Here is a 27415-nt window from a genome sequence, read left to right as displayed (position 1 = left end):
GGAACTCGCTGTTCATGCTTGCTAGGGTTTTGAAAATTTTAAGTGGGCTACAGCCACTTCCCAATACAGGCATTTTTCTATCTTGGGAATACTCTCGATTTATGTTTTGAGAAAGAGATTTAATCAATGGTAAATATATTACTTTAAGAGCTGCTTTAGTACAGAGTATATTGTATATTTATTGTATATTTAATACACTGTATTTTGACCAGAAAAGGTCATGTTTTAAAAATTTGAAAACAAATAGAAATGAAACCATGTTTAAATGRAAACATGTGAGCTATATCCTCATTATCAGTGACTTGGCATGAAACAATAAAGTAGGTGGAATATTCTTGAGCCTGACAGCTCAGGAGAATTGGTTTCTTTTTGGTAGCTGTTAGTCAAAGATGCTTTTAAAAATGATTATTCTTTTTGATAAATACATGAAGTACAGTAGACTGCTATGAGTTCTACAGTAGCTGTTACAGATCTTAAAAACATCATAGTTCTGTTTTAAAATACAGCTTCCAAAAAGCTCTATTCCTTTTTTTCTCTCTTTTCTAAGGAAAGTTAAGAACCACAATTTTCTGACTCACCATTTGGGCCTCTATTCACATGAAATTATTAAACAGTGCAGCATAATTTTTTAAGTACACTACCCCTTCATAGTTTAAGGCATCAAAAAACAAAAGCATGGCCCTTCATACAGGCAGATCAAGTCTATCTCTTGGTACTCAGACACTTCAGACATAATTGTAAGTTACGAAAAATAATATTGAAAAGTGCATTATGATGATAGCATGTTAAGCATTATAACTTTTTGTAAGGGTTTCAAAGCCAAGTTGAAGTAATGTGCTTGAGTCCTTCTGAGGAGTCTGGCTGGTCAGGATTTTTTTTTTTTTTTTTTGACAAGACAGTTTTTTCCACTGAGAAATGTTCTATTTTTAATGAAGCTCTAACTAGCTGCAGAAATTCAAGGAGAGACACCTGGGATGCAGAAAGACAGGTTAAAGTCCCTCTTCCACCTAATTCTCTCTCAGCTTCTTACCTCCTGTTGGAGCTGCTCCACTTTGTATAAATAACTGAATACTCACAGGAATCATATCTTGAATTGGGGTCTCTAAAACCTGATATGGGCATTCTACCCCTTCAGCTAAAATATGATTCTATTTTTGACCCTAGAAGCTACAGAATGGATTTTCACAGTAATTTCTACAAAGTAGAACAGCTCCAACAGGGGAAAATGACAAAGTTACACTCTGGAAAACTAATGGTCTAGTGGTTAGAGCACGTACTTTGGCTGTGGGAGATGCAGATTCAAATCCCTGGTCTAAACCAAGCAGAACAAAGATTTGAGCCTGGATATCCTGTCCTGTAGGTGAGTGCCCTAACTGGGATTCTATGCTATTTTAGAAGGTCTCTCTCATCATCTTTTCCTCATTCCTTTCTACAAAGAGTAATCCTGAACATGCTCCAGGTGAAAAGGTTTTAGTTTGAACTGTATTACAATAATAATTTTCATTTCAATTCCTGTACCATTTAATTATTTGAGATAGAACTTGAAAAGATTCCATGTTCTATTAATATTAGGTTGCCATCTCTGCATACGTGCTTACATTGCTTCGAAAACTTCCAAATACAGATGGATAAAAGCTGCTCTTAAGCCTATACTTAGGGTACTACACAGTTGATTTGATTTTCAGAAGCACAGTGCCAGTACTGAGCCACTCTCCACCACCTGCATATAGACATAGCTGCCTAACTGGCTTTTGCTATCAATTTAAAAAAAAAAACAAAAAAAACCCTTGGCCTATGCCTATATTTGCATTTTATTATAGGCACTTTGTACACTTGCAGTAATCTTAACAGCACCTGCTTATGCACTCAAGAAATAGTAATTTAGTAATCAACGCTAATAAACAGAACTTTCTTAATTAAGCTGTGTAGATCTGTATTATCATACAATTTAAGCAAACCTGTGTTTATTTCAGTGTATACTATAAGAATAGTTGTGGTAATTTAGGGCATATTTAGTACAGTTTTAGAAATAATGAGATAATTCTTTTACCTTGCCCAAATTCCACGTGCAGCAAACAAATCTGAATTTGTTTACTATAATTTTGAAAGCACTTTAGCTGAACAGAGTTATCTAGATTAAATAAGGTTTTCTTGGGGATGCATTTACTTCCTCAGCACAGCCGTAGGGTTTGTTTGTTTGTTTTTTAATCAAGGGAATTGATTTACCACATTTAATCTTACTTCTGGTAACAGTCAGATTCTCAATAGCCTGCTGACTTTTTCTCCACTGTTTTCAAACTCCTAAAATGTATCTGTGGTCTATGATATAAATCTGAAGTAAGTTTATGAGCCATACTACTGTTTAAGTACATAAATAAAATCTCATTGTTTCCTGTACAAATGCAGAAAAGCCTAAACTGAATAGATTCTATTACAATATAATATTGGATTTCATATTGACTTTAAGAAGCATTATCACCTCCTTGACTAACCCTTAGCTGCCAGCAGACGCTGCCTCAGGCCAGTACACACCTAATTGCTCGGTAAAAAGGCCGTTTCCCTACCTCATTGAGCCGGATGATGTGATAAATTTGCCTCAGGTACTCGCTGCCACCTGGTTTGTGGCAGATATCCAGGACCATCATGTTTATTTTCTGCTCAGTGAATTCAAGTGCAATACCTCCTTCCTCTAACATTGCCCCTTCTACTGCAACTGAGGCACTAGAATATAAAAAAGATATAAATATTAAGTTATATTTCTAAAAATCAAAATATAAAGTCAGCTAAAACTTCATGTAATAATATTTGTAAATATTTGGCTTGCACAAAACAAATCTTGCTGTATATACCTCTCTGAAGCCTTTATTTAAATATTTAATAGAATAGTATCTTAAATAATTAAATGCATGTTAAAGTTCTTATATAAATAAAATTTTCATATTATATCTTTTTTTTAAACTCTGAAAGATGAAAACAAAACATGCCTTACTCTAAAGACATACAATGAGCAAATATTTATTTTCTTTTGCATTAGAGAAGTATCTTTACTACTTGGAATAGCATTAGCATTTGATCTTTTGTACACTTTTCTTTGCCTGTCACTGAACATATTAAAGACTAATTAACATGTCAGAAAGGTAGCCATTACCCTAAGTATAGGTTATAAATTTTGAACTGAAATTTTTTTTTCCACTGGTATGGTGGTAGCATTTCAAAGGTACACATTAGCCACTTGTTGCACTTTTTGCCTTCTAACTCTGTACTTTTCCTTGTTTTCTTTCCAAAAAGTATTTGTGTCTAACTGCTACAAAAGATCTGAAGGTGATAGGTGCAAATGCCTTGAAAAATGTACACTCAAAACTCTGACCACTCTTATACTACTGTCCCTGCATAAAATTTAAGTTACGAACTCTGTACTAGCTTAGTATTATAGATTGATAAAGTATTAAGAAAAAAGTACTGAAACTAATTCTTCTTCTCAAATATTACAGTTGCAGCATAGATATAGGTTGGCATCTAGACAGAGATACATAGGAACTTGAAAGACCAACAAATTATATTATGCCTTCTATAATCATTATTAGCTTAATTTAAAATCTGCAAAATAAACATTCTGAATGAAAAACAAGATTTTCATTGTTTAGAGGTCTAAAAAGAAGTACTTTGGTGCAGTCAGCTGTAAGTTGCAGTTTACTGTTGAAAACGTGCCATGATTACAAAATTAGTTCTGCTGAAAGTTGCTGCTGACCTGAAGGCTCACTTAGATGCTACACAGCTGCTGGACATTAAAGCTGATATTGCTTCCACATGCAGCTTCAGAACTTCCTACAGAGCAAATAGTTTCAAAATATAAACTATAATTTTGTTCTTTGCTGAATGGAAGTAAATGATACTATGTTATTATGGGATTTTTACAAAAAGCTTCAAAATAAATGATCTTTAGAATTAAAGCACATTTGAGGTTGATCTTTCAATACCACATAGAGATATGAACTGAATTTCTCAAACTTCTTAGAGGTTGACATTGAAAAAGTTGAGGACCTCTGACAAAGTGGTGTATCAGTGTCAGCACCCAAATTGTATCCTTTCCTGTCCGTCACTGTGTAGGTGAAGCAGATGATTGGATTCAGTCACTGCTATGATTAATGAGTTCCTCTCTGGATTTGGGACTGCCTATCAATCATGTCATTAGGAAGAATGTGCCCTGAAAGAGGCAGACCTCAGCCAAGGAATAACTGCATTCATCTTAATCTGTATATGCACCCAGCCAGCCAAGTCAGGGTCACCACGATGAAAAACAATAATCGTCAACTCGACAAATTACTTTGCAAAGACAGACATTTCTTTTCTTTTTGGGCTGTGTGTTCTTCAGAATCTAACTTGACTGTTTACAGCTCTGTTGTTACTATAAAGTGAAGGTTATTTAATGACTGGTAATTCTTTCTGGCAGTACACAAAATAGGCAATGTACACAACTGCCACTTTCTAAACCTTTTGCTACAGATTTAGGGGGGTTAAAAAATTTCCCTAAAGACAAAGTAGAATTTGTATGCCACAAATGGAACCTACATACTAGTTGGACTTTTAATGTAGCTAGCAGTCTTGATAAAAATAATTTAACACAAAAACGCTCAAGACTTGCTTTTAAAAGTCTGGTCCACTTCAAAGATGTTTTCCACAACTGCATGTGTACATATATCTATATACATACATCTCTCACACAAATTTTTGCATTTTATGGGTTTTGTTTTCTTACATACATACTGCATGTATGAATGTGAATATATTTACCTGCAAAATCTTTTAACTTTGGAAAGGCTATACGGAAAGTAATTTTACACTGATTTAGTGAAGATTTTCAAACATAACTATTGCTATTTCGAACAAACTAGGTAAACACCTCAAGTCTCTTTTTGAAATACCTGCTTTTAGTTTAGTGATTATGTGAACCATTACCTAGTTTAATTGATATCTACATATCACAGCTTTACTATATGAGTTTTATAATTTGCCTTTATAACAATATTTTATCTCTACATTGTATATCTTAGCTATTAATTAACTGAAAAAAATTTTTTTCCAGAAATTGACTCATGCTATTTGGATATAAAATGGAAAAAGTAACATTTATGCTAGGCTTCCATTGCAGAAATCCCACTGAAGTCAGGGGATTTAGTTTCATAGCTGCATCATATAAATAGTAAATTGGGGAATAAGTAATGCATCCTTAAGTTTTAGACTTAAAATTAGGAGACCCAATCAAAAAAAAGTTCTCACTTTGGTTGGCACTGCACACACAGAGAAAACATTCTTACATTATATATTCCAGTTATGGATGAAAGACAATCATTTCCTGCAGTTTCATATCTGATGTGGAAAATGTATTAGAACATTTTTGGTATATGTTAAAAAGTAGAACAGAGTAGTATATTAAAATTCAAATCCTCAACTTCAGCAGAGGTACAAATACTAGAGCTTTAGTTTTTAGAATTTATCCCAGTATTTGTCTTACACTGCATTTCTTTATTTAAAAATACCTACTCTCCTCTCAGTAACATTACAAATAGTAGTATGACACTATTCTGTTAAGTATCAATCTACACATTATTATGATGGTTTTTTATTCTATGACTGTTTCAGTGACTGGCATCTGGCTTCAATCTTTTAATCATTGGATTAGAGCTTGTAAATTAGTATTAAATTGAAATGTAAAGATTACAAAGGTCAATGCCAATGAGCATTTGTGTGACGCTATTACTGCTTATTGCTACTCATGTTAACTGGCTACTCACAGAAGCAGGATACTGTACCTTAAAGCACTGCATGAAAGTCTATTTGTTGATATCAGTGATTCATATCTAGAATGACTATGTTGTTTATTTATATAGACAATTACTGTCAGGATATTAATGACTGCGACCTTCAAGAATATTCATGAATCTGACTTTCAGTAGTCAACAATTTAATTCACTAAGTCATGTAACTCCAATAAATTTAACGTTAGAAAGAAATAGTATTTTTATAGAAATATATGTATGGTATACAAATTCACAATAAAAAAGACAGGACTATGAACACATTGACATACATACAACTCCTTGAAAAAACATTATAGCTGGATGTCAAATATGCGAGAAGGTTGATATTTCCTCACAAAGACACAGCAGGGTACTTTTCTTGTCCTGTTTTGATATGTCCTACTTGCCCTCAGGGTTTGTTATGTTTTAAAATGAAGTAGGCTTACTTTTTAATCACAAATGAACATGGAAAGCCTTTTATATTTCCCCTTAATTTAATCACCATAGCAAAATTCATTTATAAATATATTACGGTGTCTCCTAGTCAGAACACCTGTTCACATACTAAAAGATATACCAAATAAATTGTCTGCATTTACAGATCATCATGAAAATCTGAAGTCTCTAAGTCTATGAATAGACTGTTCCCATGAAACAACTGTCGTTTACTTTTTTAACCATGCAATTAACTTGCAAAAATACATTATAATAGCATCAATATTAAGAACTAATCTATTTCACTTAACATAAGATCACTCTTCATCTAAACATTTTTTTAAAAATTGAACAATAGCCATAAGCACATCAGTAATCCAGTAAAATAAAGAGCAAACAACAGCAGTTGAAAAATAGCAAATTCTTACCAGTCTGTGCTCAATTTTCTTGCTTTCAGCAACTGGCTTTCAATCCAGTTTGGTCTTTGTTGTTCAATGCTCTGTATAACCTTCTGGGTCACTTGTTTAGGACCACTTTTCTGTTTTCCCATAATACTTTCTAAGCACACACGAACTAAACTGAGTTTTTCTTTGCTCCATCTGTCAAGTGTTGCACCTGTTAAAAGTACTGCAGTATTTCCATCCTCAAATATCTGACATGTAATTACAATCAAGTTCCAGACAAGCAGACCAGCTTTCTTCAATTCAACAAAGTTTCTTGACATTTTTCTCTCAGCCAGAAAAAAGAAGTACTTAATTGGGGGAGGCAAACATGCAATCACTGTAGGTAACTTGCTGATTACAATAGATACTGCCTGAGCTGCAAGCCTTGTGAAGCCTTAAAAAAAGAAAGAAAAGAAGATATGATTAACATTAACATTCTAGTTCTATCACAGCATGCTTCTGAATGTTGTATGATAATTTCTAACTTTCTTTTGTATCAAAAATGGGTAAAAAGCTTAAGTACTCAACACTGTAGCTAGACTTGTATTTGCTTCCTCCATATGAATCCCCCAAAATCTCAACAATAACATGAACTGAAAACAGAGAAACTAGAAAATTTAGATTTCAGACTGTGATTCTATTAACAGTTAGTGCTGTTGTGCACAGTTATTACAGAATAAATGAAAAAGATAACAGCCAGGTATTCTGAGTAGCTTGTAATAAAATGGTAAAGACGTTGGCTTCAAAATTGCAGTGTATTTTTTTTTTTTACTGCAAGCATAGAGCATTGCACTAATGTCTTAGAAAAGGACTGACAGAAAACTAAAGATTATGAATATACTTAGTATCCTGTTTTCAAACCTACAAAACTTCAGCTTATAGGCTTTCATATAGGAAGGATGGACACTCTATAGCACTCTTTTCTAACCATTCCAGATATTAAAAGTAACTATAAAAGTAACTATGGAAAATATGCTGTTGAAAAAACAAGACATATCTAAAATGAAAAACAAAACACAACACAACAAAACAAAAGGGGGTCCACAATACAGAGTCAAGTGTTGATAAAAAAAATATATCCTGGCCCATTCCACTTGCATTCTGAACTGGCTTAAAAAAAAAAAAAGGGGAAGAAGAAAAAAGGTCAGCAGTGTTCTAGATGTCACATAATCAAATTATCTTTGCCACTAAGCAAGTGAGCCAACATCTCAGCTAGTCATATCAGTTCAGACTTAGCAATAGCCTAAAATTACCACCCAAGTTCTAGATTACACTTGATCTGTTGTAGTCAGATTGGAGCATGAGTGGAGCGAGCACACAGACAGCTGCATAAACATGCATCAAGATGCTGAAGAAAAGGTATATAGAAAGGAAGAATGAACTGAAGCCCTAGCACTGTAAAGCAGGCTTGACCAAAATCTACATTTTCAAAACTTCATGCCAGGATATACTACAGTAGTGTATACTCTATTGAAAATAACTCAGGCAATATTTTGGTGGCAATAAGTTTGTGGTGAATTGTTTGCAAAGTTAGTATTTTAAAATGATGGAGGCTTTAGGCAAAGTGGGTTACAAAAGTAAATACCAGAAATCATCTTTACATCCAATCCCCTTCAAAACATCTCCTATTATGTATATTATCTATCTTTCTTTAGTGACTATTTCAACAACCAAGCATTAGCAAATTCATTACCAGTTTTACTGCTATTCAAATATAAATCGTTTTGTTGTGAAGTTGGGATGAACAAGTTTGTATCATTTCAGTCAACACTGCATATCTAAATTTAAGCAGTCCAGATTAAAAAGATGACAGCTATAAGAAGAATTAGTCACAGCCACTAAGATAAGAGCATAGATATTATTTACTCTGTTTTGAATCCCATCATACTACTGCCAGATGGTAAAAACTTTTAAAGTACTACTGATATTTAAAAAAAATTTGGTTGTTTGTGCAAGGGTGTAAACCTCAAGAAAGAGGTATTGAATTGTAATGCTGGAAATCTATTAAAACCTAAAAAGCCCCACACGTATGTTTGGAAATAATTTTGTTTATTGTCAAACTGTAACACTCATGAATCCTACCTGTTCAATTTTGATATGAACTCAGTAAATGCATAACAAGCTCTTATGACAAATTTATATAACAGTATAAATTTCACCTACATTTCCCAGATTCTTTTCTCTTCATTTCACAAAGTGTATAATTCCATTCCTTTGGAACTGTTTTCAGTAAACTTTCAGGAACTATTTGCTTGTGCTGATATGTTCCATAGTTTTCTGTTGCCTCCCATGAATGCATCAGAGAAATTATCTGCTTCACTATACCCTTGACTGAATTAATCAAAGTCATCTTCAAGTGTCTGATAACCTCTGGCTCTGAGTTGCCACAACTGGAAACTTCAGAAGAAAAAAGTATTAAATATTCAGTAAGTGTATAGACATTTGTGTATATCTTTCAGAAAGAAGTGTTTTAGAATCCTTATGGAAAGAAAAGTAACAACATTATGATTCATAATAACATACTCATGACTGTTGGTCTGTTACAAATCAAAGAAATAGTACAAAGAGAAATCATGTAGCATGTACAGCTTAATACAGTACTGGAAAAAGTGATAATTTAATTTATTTCCTTCTTCCTTATTTCTCTACACAATATATTTCTACACAATATATAACTTAATCAGACTGATGTCTTCCTTCTTATGTGGAGTACATTTATTATTTGTTAGACTTTAATGAGGCAAGCAGATATACCTATTTATCTTTACCTCCTTGTCTTTGATAATACTAATAAAGTTGCATTTGTTAGCTAACCAATCTGTTTTATTAGAGAACAACGTAGGGAAAAGGATATTTTGGCAACAAAAATGCATAAAAATGTCATCAACAGAAACATAGCTTGTTATCAGATTGCATGTTGAAAATAGAACACTTTAAATGCAGTTACTAACTTTGGAATGAGTATCAATGTTCTCCACATTCATAAAATCACAAAGAATTGAATATTTTCTCCAGAAAGAGGGGATACGCTGTAGCCCTGAAGCCATGCAGAATGTAGTTCCTCTACAGAATTCCACTAGAAGTGAAGCTGATGGTGTCAAGTGATTACAGATGCTGAAGCATTCTTCCATCACAACAGCTAAACAACAGCTTTTAGTTTTAGAACATTTTCCTTTTAATTTTTTACTCCTAGAAATCACTTAGTTGCTCACCTAAGTTTTGAACTTAAGTAAACCATCAATAAGCAAGAAGACACTGGTTTTTGAAAGATGTTTAGAATGAATGAAAAAAAAAAAAAAGAGTAGAATAAGGAAGCTTTATGGAGGAGGCCTTAACAGCTTAAGGGAAAGGCAAGTGTAGAACATAGTACATATCTGAGAAGAACTGTCCCTCAGAACAATTGAGAGATTTTCGATGAACCTCAAAAAAAGAAAAGCAATAGAGCAGCAGTTGTCAGGCAGGACACAGAGATATTTTTCAACAGGTTTCCCACTAAGGTTCTTTGCCCTAACTTTTGCTTGTCTGTACTGGTCCAAGTTTTATACTAGTCTGTGTGTTTTTTCTTGAGCTTTCTATAAAATATTTCTGTATTTTTCTTCTTCTTTTGCCTTAGACTTCTACTGTTTGTAATCACATTTTTTTCCTCTGAGGAATACGTGAACATTTTTACCACCATTAATTTCTATTTGTGATCTTCATACTCCTATTATCCCTCTTACTTTCTCCCACTTTTCTTCCTTTCTTTTCTCTTGAGCTTGCCCATATTTTGGATCATTCATCCAAACCTCATCTCCCTTTTCCGGCTGAATCCCAGTTTTCTTTGAAGGGCAGCATTATTTACTATAAGCATGAGGGGAACTCTCCATCTCCACGGAAAATTAGAAGTCTGCCTGCCTGATGGCAGCAGAGTCTATAAGCTCATCAGACTATTTCTCCCTCAACAGGAGTCCTTCTTTTTTTTTTTCACTCTCCTTCAATCATTTCCCACTTGAAAATACTGGCAAAGGTCTGGAGCTCTTAACTGCACAGAGACAAAGAACCTGTATGCATGGGTGAACTACAGAAATTATCTGCTGCAAGCCTGCTGGTAAGACAGACACTTAGGGAAAGCAGACTCCTGGTCTACCACACTGTTCTATAATCTCTGCTTTATTCTTCAAAATTTACACTATGCCTATAGTGTTCTGATTGCTCTAAACACTTCAATTATAACAAAATATTGAAGTAACATACCATCATTTCATCTAACTTATCAAAGTAAAAATAATATGCAGTACCTGTCTGAAAAGTAATGAGGTTTAACATCAGATTTAAAATATGTATTAATAAATTAAATACCTGTCATATTACATAAGCAATCCCACAGATGTTCCTTCTCCATGTAGGTCTCAAAAGCAATGCCAAGTGATTTGGGCAATAAAATACAGTAAGACAATACTGTAAAGATTGCTTCAATCAGAGTAGGCTCTTTGTTATTTGTTTTCTGTTCTATGAAAGATCTTTGTTCATCACAATTCAACATTTCATTTCCTTGAAAATAAGCAAAACCATGGTTATAATTTCCAAGTAATTCAAGTCATAGTAATAGGCAGTATTAATCAAAAATAACTGAAAACTGTATCTGAATAATATTTCAAAGAACAATAATACTTACAGATACTAAAATCTGATCTTACTCTGCACAATGACATTTGACTGTCTTCCTGAATTATATATAACCATTCAAAAGCTCCTCAAGTATGTTTACAAACTATGGAATATGCCTATTTTAATTCAAAATATATTCAGTATATAATTTGAATTTGATCATTTATTAAATATTAATCAGAGGAAACAGTACTATTTCTGTAGAATCACAATAAAAAAGTTACCACATGCTTAACTCCTCTTATAAATATATTAGTAACAGGAAATAATGGAAATCAATTTGGATGAATAAAATCAAATAAAGTAGCAGCTGCATACTCCTCAAAATAGGTTGGATTTGTTTGTTTTTCAGTGTAAGAAGAAATTAAGAAATCAGTTGCCCAAAATCTGAGCCCTAGTAAACTAAAGCCACTTATGTTTTTAAAGATAACTAATGATTTTAGTAAATGTGATTGATATTTACTTACATAACATATATTTCTAAATGTTTTTCATAATCATTATAAAACATTCTCTCAATTGAAGAATAATGATGGGTTTAAACCTGTCTTTGAACCAAAGCAACTCAATGGCTTTGACTTTTGCTAATGTCAAAGACTTCAACTTCCTGTATATTTCTGGAATACACTTTTGATGTTAATGATCATAACAATGACTAGAGACGGAACAAGCAGAACACTTTTTCATTTAAATTTCTAGTTTGAAAAACTGAAAGTTTTTAGAAGACTGAATTAGATACAATTCTGCTTGAAATGTCATGGTTTTCTGCCATTTTGACTGCCCATATCTTTAGCAACCTGTGTAGGAGAAAGACAGAGAGCCCAAATTTCTAGACTGCTTGCTTCTAGTGGTACATCTGGCCTTCGAAATCTATCATTGTCCAATGGTGTTGGACTTGAAATTAAGCCTAAATTTTCCATTATGATACTGCCACAGAGTATGTTTTAGTCATAATTTATTAATATCCTTACTAATAACTTTCCGATTATAAATAACTTCAGATAAATGGAAAGAAGTATAAAAGAATTCTGGGGAGGGTTATACATATATTTTCTTATAGCTAGCATATGAACTATACAAATATTTTGCTTTTAAGCAAAGATCTCTGGGAATCAAGAAGTATACTTACTACTAAAACACATTTTGAGGCTAACCACAACAAAAAATATATGCTTTAATCAGCTTTTCCTGTTTCACCCTGAAGTAAATTTTGCCCTTATTGTAACGATAACAACCCTTCAAAGCTCAAGTTGAAATGTAACACCCTTGAGTTTTCTGACTGATAAAACTGGTGTGATAATGTCAGATAGTTTAAAGGTTTAGCTAGTTGATCAGTATAGCTGGTTAAATATTTTGAATTAGGAGTCTACAGAAAGATATGTAGATTTCTCTTCCGTTAAAATTTTTTCTTTAACATTTATTAGCTTACCTGTCATAACATTAAATATTCATCTTAGCTTGAATTCCAATACAGACTTTTTGTTAATCATCACATAAGAACAGTATTTATATGACAGACACGATACTTATTGCCCACTGATGCTTCCCACTATATATTTCTCTTTTTTTCCACTCACTACATTTGTATATCAAAAGCTAATCTGTGAAGCTAAAACTCTGACAGATAGCTGAAACGGTATGCTTCTTTTTCGTTTTAGTAGTACTTCTATAAATATGGATATATAAGTTATCTTAGGTACCTGTTAAAGAAAGTTTGCTGTTTGTTATTCCCATAGACCATAATGTTCCATATGCAGAGAGGATGCCATAATAAATACACATTGTTATTATTATTAATAATAATAACAATAATAAGTATCTTTATGAGAAAATCAGATATTTTGAAAATCTTGCAATTAACAGGTATGCTTTAACCAGTCATGACGAAACAATCTTCCTCTGTCAAAATAATGCACATAATCTCTTTGGATGGTGCTGTATATTAAAAACACCTCTTTAAAGAGGCAGCACTACAAGCATAATTTATCCATATTTCTTTTCTGCTGATAGAAATACCTGCCAGTAACTTGCTGACATTATCACACTGATTCAGCTCTTATCTGCTATCAGGTTAGTCATGAAATGTATCTTACCAAATTTAGAGAATCTTCTGTTATTGACTCTAGACTTCTCCCTCCCTAGAGAATCCTTAAAACACAGGCAAGCTATAAACAGTTATGCTGTCTTTTTTGACCAAAAGAGGTAGTCAAAATTCAAATTTCTACAGGCTGTTTCATCTAGGAAAAGAAACTGATGATGGAACAAGTTATTTCTGATACAGTTCTGTTATTTGCAAAGAACACAGAACTTCTGTTTTCTTGGTAATTTAAATAACAGCAGCCAAYGAGAATACAAAGAAGGCAAAAAGGATATATTTTCATTGTTTATAGCATCAAACCTCTTTCAGTAGGAACTCCATGCTTCTTGCTTCTTTGGGCTATGTTCTCAGTGCTTCTTCTGTCATTGGCTTTTTTTCTATTCCTTTTCTATTACTGTTCTGGTAGATCATTTTACTTGTCTCCCATAGAGACACACCTCCCCAATGCAATCATTCTCCAGTCAGCCTTGACAGCTAGAATCTATTGTAACTTTGAAAATGACTCCATTTTGGCAGAAAGTCTATTATTTTAGTTTGTTATTCCAAAATGGAATTTAAGATCATATTACTTCTATCTTGAATCAAATGCAGATCTTAATCCCACCCATTTCAATTTAGTAAAATCCAAACTATAATATCCCCTGTACTAACTGCCATCTATGAATCCATTGAATCCTAAACTTGTGTCAAATAAAAAACCCAATACAAGACAGAAGGATATATGTAACAAACTTTAGATCATTTGACCTTAATTATTAACATATCAGCAAACTAGTACTCTGTGTATACATCACTAATCCCAAACTATTTTACTSTCATTCAACCTCCTTTAGAATTTTTTTCTCCCCGAACAATTTCTTTTCATCCATCTGGGAAGAAGCTTCCATTAATGAATCCCTGGGTTAATTGCTTCTGTGAAATCTGTCTACCCGGGTCAAACAGAAAAATCATCACTATCCTAATCCCTCCTGCTTTGCTTTTAATGGGTAATACGCTGAAACCCTGGCATTCTGATAGCCAAAATTTGATGGGACAATATTGAATTTAGGCCTATGGCCACATTATGTTCTTTGTATTACTCCACTTATTGGGATTAATACTGAACAGGTCACCCTCTTAAAGTATATTCAGTTTACAGCTCTACTGTATGAAGAGGTTCCTAACAGGATTGACCAGGTCTTTACTTTGCAAAACTGTCCATATGATCTATCTAATAATTTATCAGAGACTAGCTTCACATTTTATCAACAGAAACTATGTGATGTGTCAGGGCTCGATTACAGTCCATACGGAAATTTCTATTTAATACTTCAAAAATTCCATAAAAACTGTTTTCCATAAAAACTATTTACTCTTTTCTTTAGCTCATCGCCGGCAAGTCATCAAAAGGAACAGGATATCTGATTAAGGTCCCTTTGCCATTGTTCTTCTAGCTAGAACTATAACATTCCAGTAAACCCTTCTACCATTTTACCACATTGGTTATGCAAGTACAGTATCAACAAAAGTTTTGGTCAGACTGGTATTTTGAAGAGAAACTGCCTTCAAAATCATTTTCTAATCTTATGATGTTCAGCTATCATTATACAGTTTGATACTATGAAGAAGCTAGGAAAACTTTCAGGTGTTCTAGAGTCTATTCTTGCAAGTCTGTATTTAGCCTCACACTGGATGATCCAGAAACATCTGGAGGGGAGAGCCATCTCTTCACAAGCATATAAATTCCTCCAAGAAATTAATTCTTTGCTCTTCAAATCAGGACAATGTTGCAGATTAACCGCCCAAGCTTTGTCTCAACAAAAAACCTGCATGACCACATTTCCCCAAAACTGTCTGACTGAACCATTGGACTAGCACTTTTTTCAGCCTGTCAGGTTGTGTCTCAGGAGTCCTGAATCCAAGGAGTTATTACAAGGAAGCACAAAAATAATTAGCTTCAAGTACCTTAAACAAAAGTTTTAAAATTGTTCTACACATTTAACCAATGACAGAAGTTCTTTATGGAGAAAATAATTTATTTAGAGAACGTACATTTTCTTCTGTAATAACTCACCACTGTCACTAAAAGTTCTGCCTGAGTCACAAGCAAGGTCAGCTCATAAAGTTACCATCTTGTACTCTTACATTAGGCAAGTTACAGAAAATCAGTGCCATTTACCTTAAGATGCTAGGGCAGGTAAAGAGCTGCTCACAAGAGGCACAGAATTGAGGTGGACAAAAAAAATTCCTTTCCTTCCACACAATATATTATCAAGTTGTTTCTCTTGGCAGAAATTGATTTATAGAAGCAGAGTCTTAGAAAACTCTTCATATCTATTAGTGTCTAGGGAGTTGGTTGGTTTTTCTTTCTTAATGGAAATTCCCTCCCCTGACTGATTATGTGTGTACTTTTTGAAACAACTCACATTTCTTTGGATTCAATTTCATATTGGCAGCCTTAAATTTATCACAGAACACTTGCAAATGTCACTATCAGTTCTTGTTTCAAAGTCTTAGCAAGGACTAGGATAGCATCTAGGTGCAACTATAACAGGCTATATGATAGCCTTTTCCATTAGTCTCTCGAATATGCATTCTGCAAGCCAAAATTATTTGGTTAAACTGCCAAAGGCCTTGTCCTGCTGTGAAAACAGTTTTCTTCCAGTCTACATCCACATGGCAGTATTCACTTTTAAAGATGAATGTAGAAAATAAATCTCTGCAACAATGCGAGTCTCATGTATTCATTGTAATGAATAAGAATTCTTTAAAGGGGCTTCATTTCATTTTCTATTATCCACAATGAAGCTGGTGCTATCATCTCTTCTTCTTAAACAAAAGTATGACTGAGGACTAAGGACTGATTGAAGGCCTTGCATGTGCCTTGTTGATGATTTCTCAGTGACCTCCTCCTTATCTACTATTGGTAAATGGTGAGGTGGCTGTTGACTGAGTAGGTTCCCCTTGGTATTGATCCTGTGCGAGGTCAGTGTAGGTCGGTACAGCTACTACTTTTTGCTTTATTTTGTGAAGAATAGTTCCTGGTTCCTGGAAAAAAAGACTCTCAAATGAGAAGCCATAGATTGTTCTGCTGGCATGTTGCGCATTTAGAGCAAGTCTGGCAGAAATTCTTTTTCATCCTTCCTTTTTCTAAATCAGCATCTGCTGGATTCAATAACTCATATTATGCAAGAACACTTTTCCTTATTCCTCTATTATTTGTTGCTTGTCAGAATAATCCATTTCTGTTTCATGTTCATGGGTGATAAAGTGATTCTGACAAAAATGTCCCCCTGCAAAACTGTTTATTTTGTCAGAAAGTTAAAAAACATTAGCTATCTTCATTATTTCTCCCCACAGAGGCAAAACAAAGGTCTGTAGATCCTTCACTTACTTAGGAATATGTCTTAGAAGAAAATTAATAAATGTTGGACCTACAGAAAACCTACAGAAAACAACTCTGGGCATTGATTACATTATAATTAACTGTAATTCAATACACCTAGGTTATCTAGAGTTCTAGTTTAAGTTACAGAGGTTTGATAAGTTTTCTAACTTTTTTTTCAAAAGTATGTTTTCCCCAGTTATTTTACTCGAGACAAATAAGTGGTTCAGTTTTGGTTCACCTATTCTGTGACTTTTTATATGTTTGCTCTAATAATTTTATATTTGAGGAGGATCTGTACATATCATACATATCATACATCATATTGCACATAAACTGACAAAAGTCCAAATCTTGTCACCTCTCTTTGCAGACTTAGATAAAAACTTTGAAGTGAGAGGTATGTCCAAAGTTTGTCACTTAAGCTTTGGGTCTTTTCTACTCCTGAACTGGAAAGACAGACTTCTTAAGCATTTGTGATATTTTATCCTGGTTAACTTTAATTTTATAATGTTATTTACAAATGCTATGTTTTTTAAGTGTTTTATCTTGCTGAACAAAAGAACCCCAGATTGTCATTGCTATTACTAAGTATAGCTTATTAGTGCAACTTTTCTTGTACTATTATATGAGAGCTCACATTATCAAAAATATTGTAGCTTACCTAGCACAAATAAAACTGCATATAGGCAATGGTGTTTGATAAATGTATTTTATTGATCCATATAATATACTTTTTTATATCATTTAAAGTTTTATTTTCTACCAAATTAATGATGTATAGAATACAATTATTTTACCATTAGCTAATTAATCCCATCAAAGTGGTTCTAGAAGACAGATCATTGGAAGTTTCAGCTTTATATAAAATGAAAGTTTATTCATATCAATATTGTAGCTACATTAATACCATCTCTGTAAATAGCATAATTTCTGACTGAAAGCAGCATATATTTCCCCGAAGCCCAAGAAGTTGGTCAGTCAACAGATTAATACATTCTGTCACTTCATCCTTGTGATAATTTAAGCAGCCAGTAAAATTCAATACTGGATAACACTAGGGTAAGAATATGATCCTGATCAAACAATTGTCAGTCTTTGTAAAAGATGACAGGTATTTGAATAAGTAAGTGAATGAATGCAGTGCAGCTCTCAATAAGATGCATGACAGAAGTTGAAGCAATCTTGTACCCCTGACAAATGTTAGACCACTTTAAAATGACAGAATTAAATTATTTACTATTAGGTCCACATAATATTTTGTTTGATAAGTAGTGAGGATTCCTTTGCTAAAGAAAGATAGAAATGGAGACTCTCATTCAATATTGCTAAAAAATTACATCAAACAGGTGATTATACCATTAACTTTTCAACAATCCGGTCACTTCATTTGAAAGTTATTAAAAGGAAAGATGTGATGATAAAGTTTGTTGTTTCAAAACACAAGGTTAGCAGAATAAAAAGAGAACCTTGCTGAACCATTCTTTTATTTGTTCTTCTTTCATAATGACATTAATCTTAGGAGTATTAATGTGAGGAAGCACACACATGTACTTCTAGAATGCCTCCAGCAACAAAGATATAAATAACTTAGGCAAAACCTCTATAAAACTTTTCAGTGTTTAAACATAATTTTGAAAGTGATCTTTTAGATTTTTAAAAGTGTGAATTAATATCCTATGTAGAGCAGTTGTGGTATCAAAGCTCTGTTAAGTTCAAATTCATTTAGACTGTTTTGCATTTATGAGAGCAGACTATTTTATTAAATTGTTGTCTGTTTTCAAGCTATGAATGCTCACAGACTGACTGCAAAATTTTCTCATTAAAAAGTGATAAATCTTTCTTTTTTCCTGTTCAAGAACTGTCCTACTGCTAACTGAATGGCTACTGATACTCAATAATGGTTTACAGACTTCCCTCAATATTTAAGTAGTTAAAAAAGAATGTGTTTCTCACTGATATCCTTACAAGAATAAACAGTATAAATACTTACTTGAACTCCTCAGTAAAATTCTCACTAGGAGACAGTCATGATGTAGCAATGTTTCCAATAGCAAGTTCAAATTACAGTATGGTTGGGATAAGAGCAGTTTCAGCTGACCCTGGGCTGCCATTTCTCTGACTGATGGAGTCCTTTCAAAATGTAAGATAAAGAGAGAATAATGTAGTTAATTTATCTATGAAATTAATATCCTTAAAGTGCAGATGTAATGCTAACTCCTTTAAATGTCAATTCCTCCCAGATTACTCTGAAAATGCTTTCATGCTTGCTTACTTTAAGGCAGCTCAGGGAAGGAATTACATTTAATCTCAACTAGCTAAAAGCTGATTAACATTTGGTAGTCTGCCAAAGTTACAACTGATACAAAGTAACCTCACATCTTTCATAGAACCATGTTGTTCTATGAGGCAAAAAGGGGTTTTCTGTGCCTGAATAAATTTGAGGATATTATTTTTTAGTTCACTGTTACAGTAATTGCTTAGTAAGAGCTCTGAAATGTCCTGAATGAAGTATATGAAGCTGATAAATAACAAAATAGGGAGAATTTTCAAAGAGGCTGCAAGAACCACATAAGGTTGAACAATTCTTACATGTTCTGAAAAATCCACCTGAAATACTTCATTGGGACACTGCTTTGCCTGCACTGAGACATGAGAAAGTGTGGTATGAACGCATTAGTTTCTAAGGAAATAGTTGTTTGCTCTTTGTTTTCTGTTTCCATGTTTTGCAAAAGGTTAGGTTTCCAAACAAATATTCCAGAGCTTCCTCTGAGTTCAGCCAATTATCCAACACCAGCAGCAGGACTCAAACTGGAATAATCAAAATGATGATGAGTTTTTATCTCAATTTTACAAAATCTTTTCTGAGCTCAGTAAGAAGCCTCTTTGGGATTGGAGTTCTTATCCCTGCCCCTCCTTACTGCTCTTCTGCCCCTGAGGGAACAGTGCATCTGAAATCTCCACATCCCACCCAGCTGCTCCTCTCATTGCATATTTGCTTTCTCATATGCCCTCTACCTGTTTCTTTGACAACCCCTGGGATCAAAAAGGGTGTAGAAACCCCCAAGTTACCTCTCTGCAGGGAACTGCATGGGGTAAGTCTGTTGCTGATGGCAAAGTGGAGACTGCCCATGGGGTAAGTCTGTTGCCGATGGCAAAGTGGAGACTGCCAGTTCCTCTGTCCCCTACAGCATCCCGCTCCTATCGCTTCCATACTTGAGCAGAAGATCTGCAAGCTGCAGTGCTGTTAATGTTATGTTTCCCAGCCCACTAACACAGAGGGGAGCCAGTTCCATACCAAAGCAGTGGGCGGGGGGTGGGGCGGGGAAGGAGTCATTAAAGAATGCTCTCAGAAAGTGCAGTCTTTTTGCCTGGGAAAAGGATCCCAGGGGAAAGGGATCCCCTCAATTTTAATTGTCTAATCAAATGGATTTCTAAAATCCAGTCTTTAGACTACCTGCAAAGAGAGATGGAGAACATTCCCCCTATGATGGGGGATGATTTTTCCAGTATAATTTTCCCAGAGGCCAAATGACAACAGGTCAAATTTCACACACATTATTAACCCCTCCATGTCTCATCTTTGAGAGGGAGCAGGGAAGGATGAAAGAAATGCCCCTGGTAAAACAGGTTGGCATTACTCTTCCTTCTGTTGCCACTCAGAAGAAAATAAGAATTCTGGCATTGCTTTGGGAATAAGATAAAGAACTAGAATATCCTTCCCAATTTGACTTCTATTCCCCAGGTATTACTTCTGGGGAATAATCAGTATTTTTTCTGTAGAATAGAGAGGAAATCTTCAGCCTTTTCTAAAGGTCCCTATACTAGAGTTTTCCAGTTGGGATGAAAAAAATGGCACCATGCACAAGTAACATCTTAAACAATAGAAGAATCAATGAAAAATTATTTTTAGCTTGTCTTGAAAAGTAGACTTCTTTATATAAAAGTTTACAAATAGCAATTTAGAAAGTCAGATCTCTGACTGAAACTGAAAATTATTTATGTTTGAATATACAAATATAGTTTTTTTCCAAGTGCCAACTATTGATTTTATTACAGAAGGTTATAGCAGTGATGCTGTAAGTTAACGATGTGTTCTAAAGCTTGCTAAAATGATACATAAGAACATACTTTCCCCTCAAAATTAAATGCTTTCCTGATGTGAAATTTTGCAAAGGAATGTTTTTATGAATGTTGTATTCATTATTTTATTTTTCTTGAGACATTTTTAATAAGAGGTTTTCAAAATTGAGTTGTGGGTAAAACTTTTCCTTGAAAGCCTAATTCTTCATTACCAACTGACAGATAAAGTAATTTTATATTTATATAAGATTTTGAGGGTTCTTAAATAAAATTTCACTTGATGTTTAGCCATTATATGTATTCATTTGGCTACAAGTTTATGCAACAATAGTTGCTAGCATTGAAAGTTTATGCACTGCATATGTAAACTTTATGCACAGAAAATTTACATGCATCAGTGTAAAAACTACATATGCACTGACGCATAAACTATACAGGCATAAAGTTTATCTGCCAGTGCACACATAACACCTTCAGTGTCAGTTAAAGCCTCCTTCATCAGGAGATACATTTTCCTGTCAGACTAGAGAAAGATTTATATGCATCTGCACATAAACTTTATGTGCCATTTACATGTAGTCATTGGAACAGAACTAAAATGGGTTCATGTGGTTGTTCTAATGGAAGGAAACTTCTCTGTTATGTTCCACATTTCTAGGACCATCTGACTCTGCCAAGTGTGCCACAACCTGCCTCTGCACATATGCAGTAAAAACAAAACAAAAAACCCCACACAACTGAGAAAAAAATGCACATGAACTTTGCTGTTCTGTTAAGGTTACTATATAGATAGTATACCTAATACAAGCCTACAATGCCTGGAAATGAAAAAGCCACCCGACATACTCTTCTAGTTAAGTCCTTCACACATATATTTCCATTACCAAAAAAAATGGTATGGCACAGATCCTGCAGGGCAACCTTGGGGCAACCTAAAAATATCAAACTTCCACAACTTCCTTTCCCATCAGCACCTTTATATCACATTATTATGCCAAAATTTCACAGTTAAGATCATAATAGGTCTATTAGTAGAGGAGGAGTTTACACACCTCAGCATTTGGCATTGTAATAGTAAGGTATTGGATAAGCAATATAAGTGTCATGAAAATTCATGTACACCTGTTTTGGTAATCCCTGATAGTGTAGCAATGTCTCAACAATGACATTTTCATGTATGAGCACATACTAGATTCTAATAATATTTATGAAAAAACATATACACGTATACATTTAAATCTTGATAGAACCTGCAGCCAAAATAACGCTTCTTTATTTAAAATCTATAGTACAATCAAACTTTAAATATTAATGCTTTACATTCTTAATAGTTTTTATTTTATAGTCTGTATGTCCAAGATTAGTTATAAATCTATAAACTAATGTATGCCAAGACTTAATTAGTATTTAGCAATTGAAGTTTAAATTCAAACCAGTACTAGTCCTGAGATCAATAGATTTAGTGATCTGGAGGAGATCAAACTCAACATTTGTCTATGTAACATTTGTAAATTCAACATTTCACTAATTCAGTTAAATTATATGAGGCAGTTTCTCTGTGTTTATCTTCTTGCTTGAATTCCACATGTTCTCATGTCTAATAAGGTCATTCATTGCCTTCAAAATATAAGAAAAGGGACAAGCTTGGTCAATTAGATTTATGAAGGATAATATTTAAAATGACTTTAGAAATAAATGCCATTTTTAGAATATTTGAGTTGAAATAAAACTCGTCTGTCATTGACCAGATGGGAAGTTATCATGTTGTAATATACACCAGTTCTTGGCTCTTTAAGCCTCTTGCAAATTGAAATGTACAATGGTGTGACTCACTCAGAGGAAAAATAAAATATAGCAGACATTCCCTACAGCCATGAAGCTAGCACCAATAAATGCACTGAGAAGTTTTGTAACGTGCATATGGAGAGGCATATGTTCTCTCATCCTTGTAGCTCAGTACTAGTGAAAATAAGACTAGCCTCATAAAAAGTGACAAAAGGTGAAGTACATATAAATATCACACATATAAATGTTCAGTTTTGTACAGCAGGAGAAAAAAAGCGGAACTCTGATTTTCAAAGGCATGATTATAAACCCCAAATAAAGTAAAGAATGAATCAAAGCAACCACTAAATAAATATTAACATAAATTATAACCAGTACTTATTTGTTTTAATAAGCAACTATTTATTTTACCTGTATCCAAGATAAAATAAATAAATAAAATGATGAATTTAACATTTTATAAGGCAAATAAAAGTTAACTCTCATTCATTTTAAACAACAGTGACAAAGATGTTCAAGTCAAATAGATAAAACAGATGTGGCCTTATCCAGGCACCAGAAATAATGTAGTAAAACAGGTTGCATAATAAATTTGTAACCAAAATCATTTCAGAGACTAGCAAAAGTTTCTCTTGAAATATCAAGGGAAATCTACACGCTTAAAAAGAGCGAATACATAAAATAGTTACACTTACACTGGGTTAGTGTCTTCAGAATTAAGTTAGAAATTAGGCACTCTCATCTAGGACCTTTACAATGGTATGGGCTTTCAATTTTTTTATGGACAGTGAATACAACCATATTTTTATTAAGTATAGAAAGTAAAAGCATAAAATGATCTAGGAAGAATTAGGATCCTCTGATGAAATAATTTTCTGCAATGCTTAAAAATAACCTTTCTTTCTAATATTCTAAATACAATGCTTGAAAAAAGAAAAGCTTCCATAACATAAACATACTGTGTAACATATTGATAACAAAATTGTGACACCTCAGAATATGTGCCTCAAGTTACATTACTTCTTTAATACACAGGTTCTTTCACTGATTTTTCTGAGCAGCTAAAAATTGTGTTGTTAAAAGAGGCTATTAAATATTTTACTAATGTAGTTCACTCATTATCACCAGGACAGTACAGATGGCTTTATATATATATGGAATGTCATTGCACAGGCACAGTAGCTGTATTACCTCTGGGATGTGCTTTCTCATTTATTTCACATTTTTCCCATATAAATCTGATAATGAAGTCACTTCTTTGGTGATCAGGAAGATATATATTTTCTCATCTTCCTTCCATCCAGTGAAAATATGTCAGTCCTAAATAGTACCGGAATAGCTTCTGCTATTTATTCGAGACAAAACTGTCTAAATAGCATCCACAAAATCTTAATTCCACCTCAGAAAAGAGTAGCCAGTCAGTGACTGAAATGGTACCAGCATTTCCTTCACATACTTCTATGCAGAGAACACTTGTCAGGAAAGTCATCTTCCAAAACTCATAATTCACAGCCTAATTTAAATTTTGAGTACTGCCCTTGAATGAGGGGATCAAAAAGCTCAAAAACTCTTATCATCTTCCCTATAGCGAGTCCTTAATGAAGCAAAAATTTCCTAAGAAATAGAGTAGATCCCTTTCTAAGTGACTGTGCAGTCCTTCCCTCTCTGATCTTCCCCTTTCTCCTGCCCTTTCTCTCCACCCATGCCTACCTTTTAAAACCACAGACAAATTTCACTGAAATTTGATTGAGAGGTAGAGATACCACAAACACAGGATCTTCTAAGCCTTAGAAAAATTTAAAGTACTATTTCTAGCAGGGAAAAGGATACTGTCTCAATTCAATAGTTACGCACTCTGTTTGGCATTTCAGTTTGCCAGTCAGTGCACACAACACTGACTCGGTCACAGCATCTACTGCCTCTTGCTCAGGGGCTATCAGAGGCATGAGAGAAGGAGATAACAGTATTGCCGACAAGAAGCTGAGGTGAGGGCTGTGGAAAGGCAACAGGATGTTTTGTGTAGCAAGGGGTAAAATCATAAGGAATATATTATTGTGATGGGGATGATGAAGGTATGAGGTCATAAATCCATAGCACATCAGTCTTCAATTAGGTCACACTCATATGATAATGTATTACTCTTAAATATACAAATACTTTTTCAGAAAACAAAAACAAAACTCATAAACCCAGCTTTTTATGAAAATGGGAAGTGAAAAATCTCTCAGGAAACAACTTTTGGAGAGGAGGAGGAGGTGAAGGGGTTAGGAGAGGATCGACACTGGTGTGGGAGTGCTTCAGGTTCAAAATTAGAAAGGGAATGACAGCACAGCTGGTAGCATATGTCTCATATGTAACTTGTCATTATATGCAGTGACACAGAAAGAGAAATTAAGCTTTTGCCTCTAATCATGCAGTAATCTCTGAAAAAATCAACTACGATCAAGATGCACGTTTTCAATGAGTTATTTATATAGCAAACCTTTTTTTTTGAACCAGCAATGATAAACAGAAAGACTTACATTCTTTTTCTCCCCTTTAATTATAATTCTTTGAAAACTGCACCTGTGCTGAACTACATTATTGTCAAGAGCTATGTATTCTTTAATTAAAGCAAAAAACCTTGAAGATAATTCAAATATCAAGCATAATGAATATACCGGCAAAAAATAAACAGTGCACTGCTTTCAACATGACCTTTCTTATAGATGCTTAAAGTGTAAAGATTAGGGAAATTTGCAATGAATTTCAAAATCCTTCTATGTTGTTTCATCAGAATATTAATTAGACATTTATTCAGACACACTATTTTCAAAATGTCATAACAGTATTTGATTGATATTGACTATCTGGTCCTTCTCTTAAAACAATCAACTTTAAATACTTACTTAAGTAAGGAAGAACAGGATGATGGTATGCAAGATAACCAGTGTAATGGATGATTAAAGATTTCTTTTGAAAAATCTTGAGAAAGAGGTTCACCAGAACTGTTCAGAAATGTCCTGAAAAAATGAATAACTGAATTAAATAAAAGACTGAAAATTCCTTAAGATCGCTAGTATTAAATGTATGTACATGTACACATAATTGCAAAGGTATTGACCTAATGTATTAAAAATGTCATTTCATATCTTACTTTCACTTTTTTTCAGCTTAGTTTCCAGCACTGTCAATGGACAGTTAAAGCACAGTTTTCTTCATCTATTTGTTCTTATATAGCATGTTTTAAAACTATGACCAACAATGCATTGAATAAGCAAGTAACTCTTCAAACACTCATTTCTGTTGTCCTTTTCTTTCTACGTAATACAGGCATCACATTATCAATACTTTAACCATAATGAAAAGTAAAATATCTTTTGAAATGATAATAGTTTATCTTTTGCAAAAAACATGCAAGGAGACACAGACTTTGGATTAAACTGGAAACAAAATCTGAACCAGATTTTCCTCCTTCACTGGCTTGTGAGGGACAGAATACTGGTTGAAATGTCTGCAGTTTCCAAATATAAGGACTGGTGAAGAATCAGATAAGCTAGTTTAAAGCCACTCTTCCATTGCCTCTCTTTTCTGAAGGATGCAAGAGGCAAAAATCAGGTAGTGTCCAAACAAATAATAATAAAAAATAATTATTGCTTCAATTAATCAATTATATTATATTTACATGCATAATTAAAGAAATGATTACATAATTTAACTAATGCATCTAATTATTGTTTAACAATAAAGAATAATAAATGCATTAATATTTGTTACAATGCTGTAGCAAACATTAGGATGTAACAACATGATAAAAATGGATGTCCCCTAGTCTCTCCTCTTTTCACTCTCATTTACACCAAGTACAAATCCAGCAGAAGGGATATAGCCCCTTATGTCCATCTTCAATTAACTATAATGAATTAGCATTGCTTTTGAAGGTTATTTTTCAACTTATTTGGTTAYGAATTTTTCATCTTAATAACTTCATTCCCCTAAAGTTTGCTTCTTTATGCATCACAGCTGTGACTTTAAATTATGTAAAGAAGGTAAATGCCTTTAAAAATCCCGTTTTTATAGAATCCATTTATAGTATATGTGCTTCCTTTCTGGAGTGACTCATTAAAGCCCAATGGTGACCAAGTATTCTTTCTATTACAGTAAGAGTAGAAGGACATTTTAAAATACCTCAGGAAGAGATATGAGAATTTTCCCAGGACAGCAGAATCTTTATGTGACATAAAGCCACTCCCATGATATGGAAACAGTGACAGTAGATCGATACACTTAAAACAGGAGATAGAATGGAAACTAACTGAAACACAGCCTTCAAGATTTCCTCATCTAAAATAGAAAATCTCCTCTTTCTTTATAGTGTGCATTACCACAATGGCATTTAAGCATTTGTGTTTTGTCATTTAATATTATCTTTTAACTATTTTTCACAATTACAGAATCACAGAATCACTGAGGTTGGAAGGGACCTCTGGAGATCATCTAAGTCCAACCCCCCTGCTCAAGCAGCGTCACCTAGAGCACATTGTACAGGATTGCATCCAGGCGCGTTTTGAATATCTCCAGAGAAGGAGACTCCACCACCTCTCTGGGCAACCTGTTCCAGTGCTCTGTCATCCTCACAGTGAAGAAGTTTTTCCTCATGTTCAGATGGAATTGTCTGTGTTTCAGTTTGTGCCCATTGCCTCGCGTCCTGTCGCTGGGCACCACTGAAAAGAGTCTGGTCCCATCCTCTCGACACCCTCCCTTCAGATACTTGTACACATTG

At 33.9% G+C, this 27415-nt stretch overlaps 1 protein-coding gene across 1 annotated transcript in view; it reads right to left on the bottom strand.

The window, feature by feature from the left end:
• The window catches only part of KIAA0825 (KIAA0825 ortholog), a 160588-nt gene that overhangs the window by 29508 nt on the left and 103665 nt on the right, over positions 1 to 27415 (bottom strand). Inside the window, exons 16-21 of the mRNA XM_026072634.1 lie at positions 25542 to 25655; positions 18779 to 18918; positions 11015 to 11206; positions 8840 to 9073; positions 6662 to 7070; positions 2565 to 2721 (exon numbers count right to left, since the gene is read on the bottom strand). Of these exons, the coding sequence (XP_025928419.1) occupies positions 2565 to 2721; positions 6662 to 7070; positions 8840 to 9073; positions 11015 to 11206; positions 18779 to 18918; positions 25542 to 25655 (1246 nt within the window). The remainder of the gene's footprint in view (positions 1 to 2564; positions 2722 to 6661; positions 7071 to 8839; positions 9074 to 11014; positions 11207 to 18778; positions 18919 to 25541; positions 25656 to 27415) is intronic.

Source organism: Apteryx rowi, unplaced genomic scaffold (genome assembly GCF_003343035.1).
Source record: "Apteryx rowi isolate R43461 unplaced genomic scaffold, aptRow1 scaffold_345, whole genome shotgun sequence".
In the NCBI taxonomy this organism is placed as follows: Eukaryota; Metazoa; Chordata; class Aves; order Apterygiformes; family Apterygidae; genus Apteryx; species Apteryx rowi.
The sequence above is the reverse complement of the archived record's forward strand: the minus strand, read 5'-3'. Positions and strand labels throughout refer to the sequence as shown.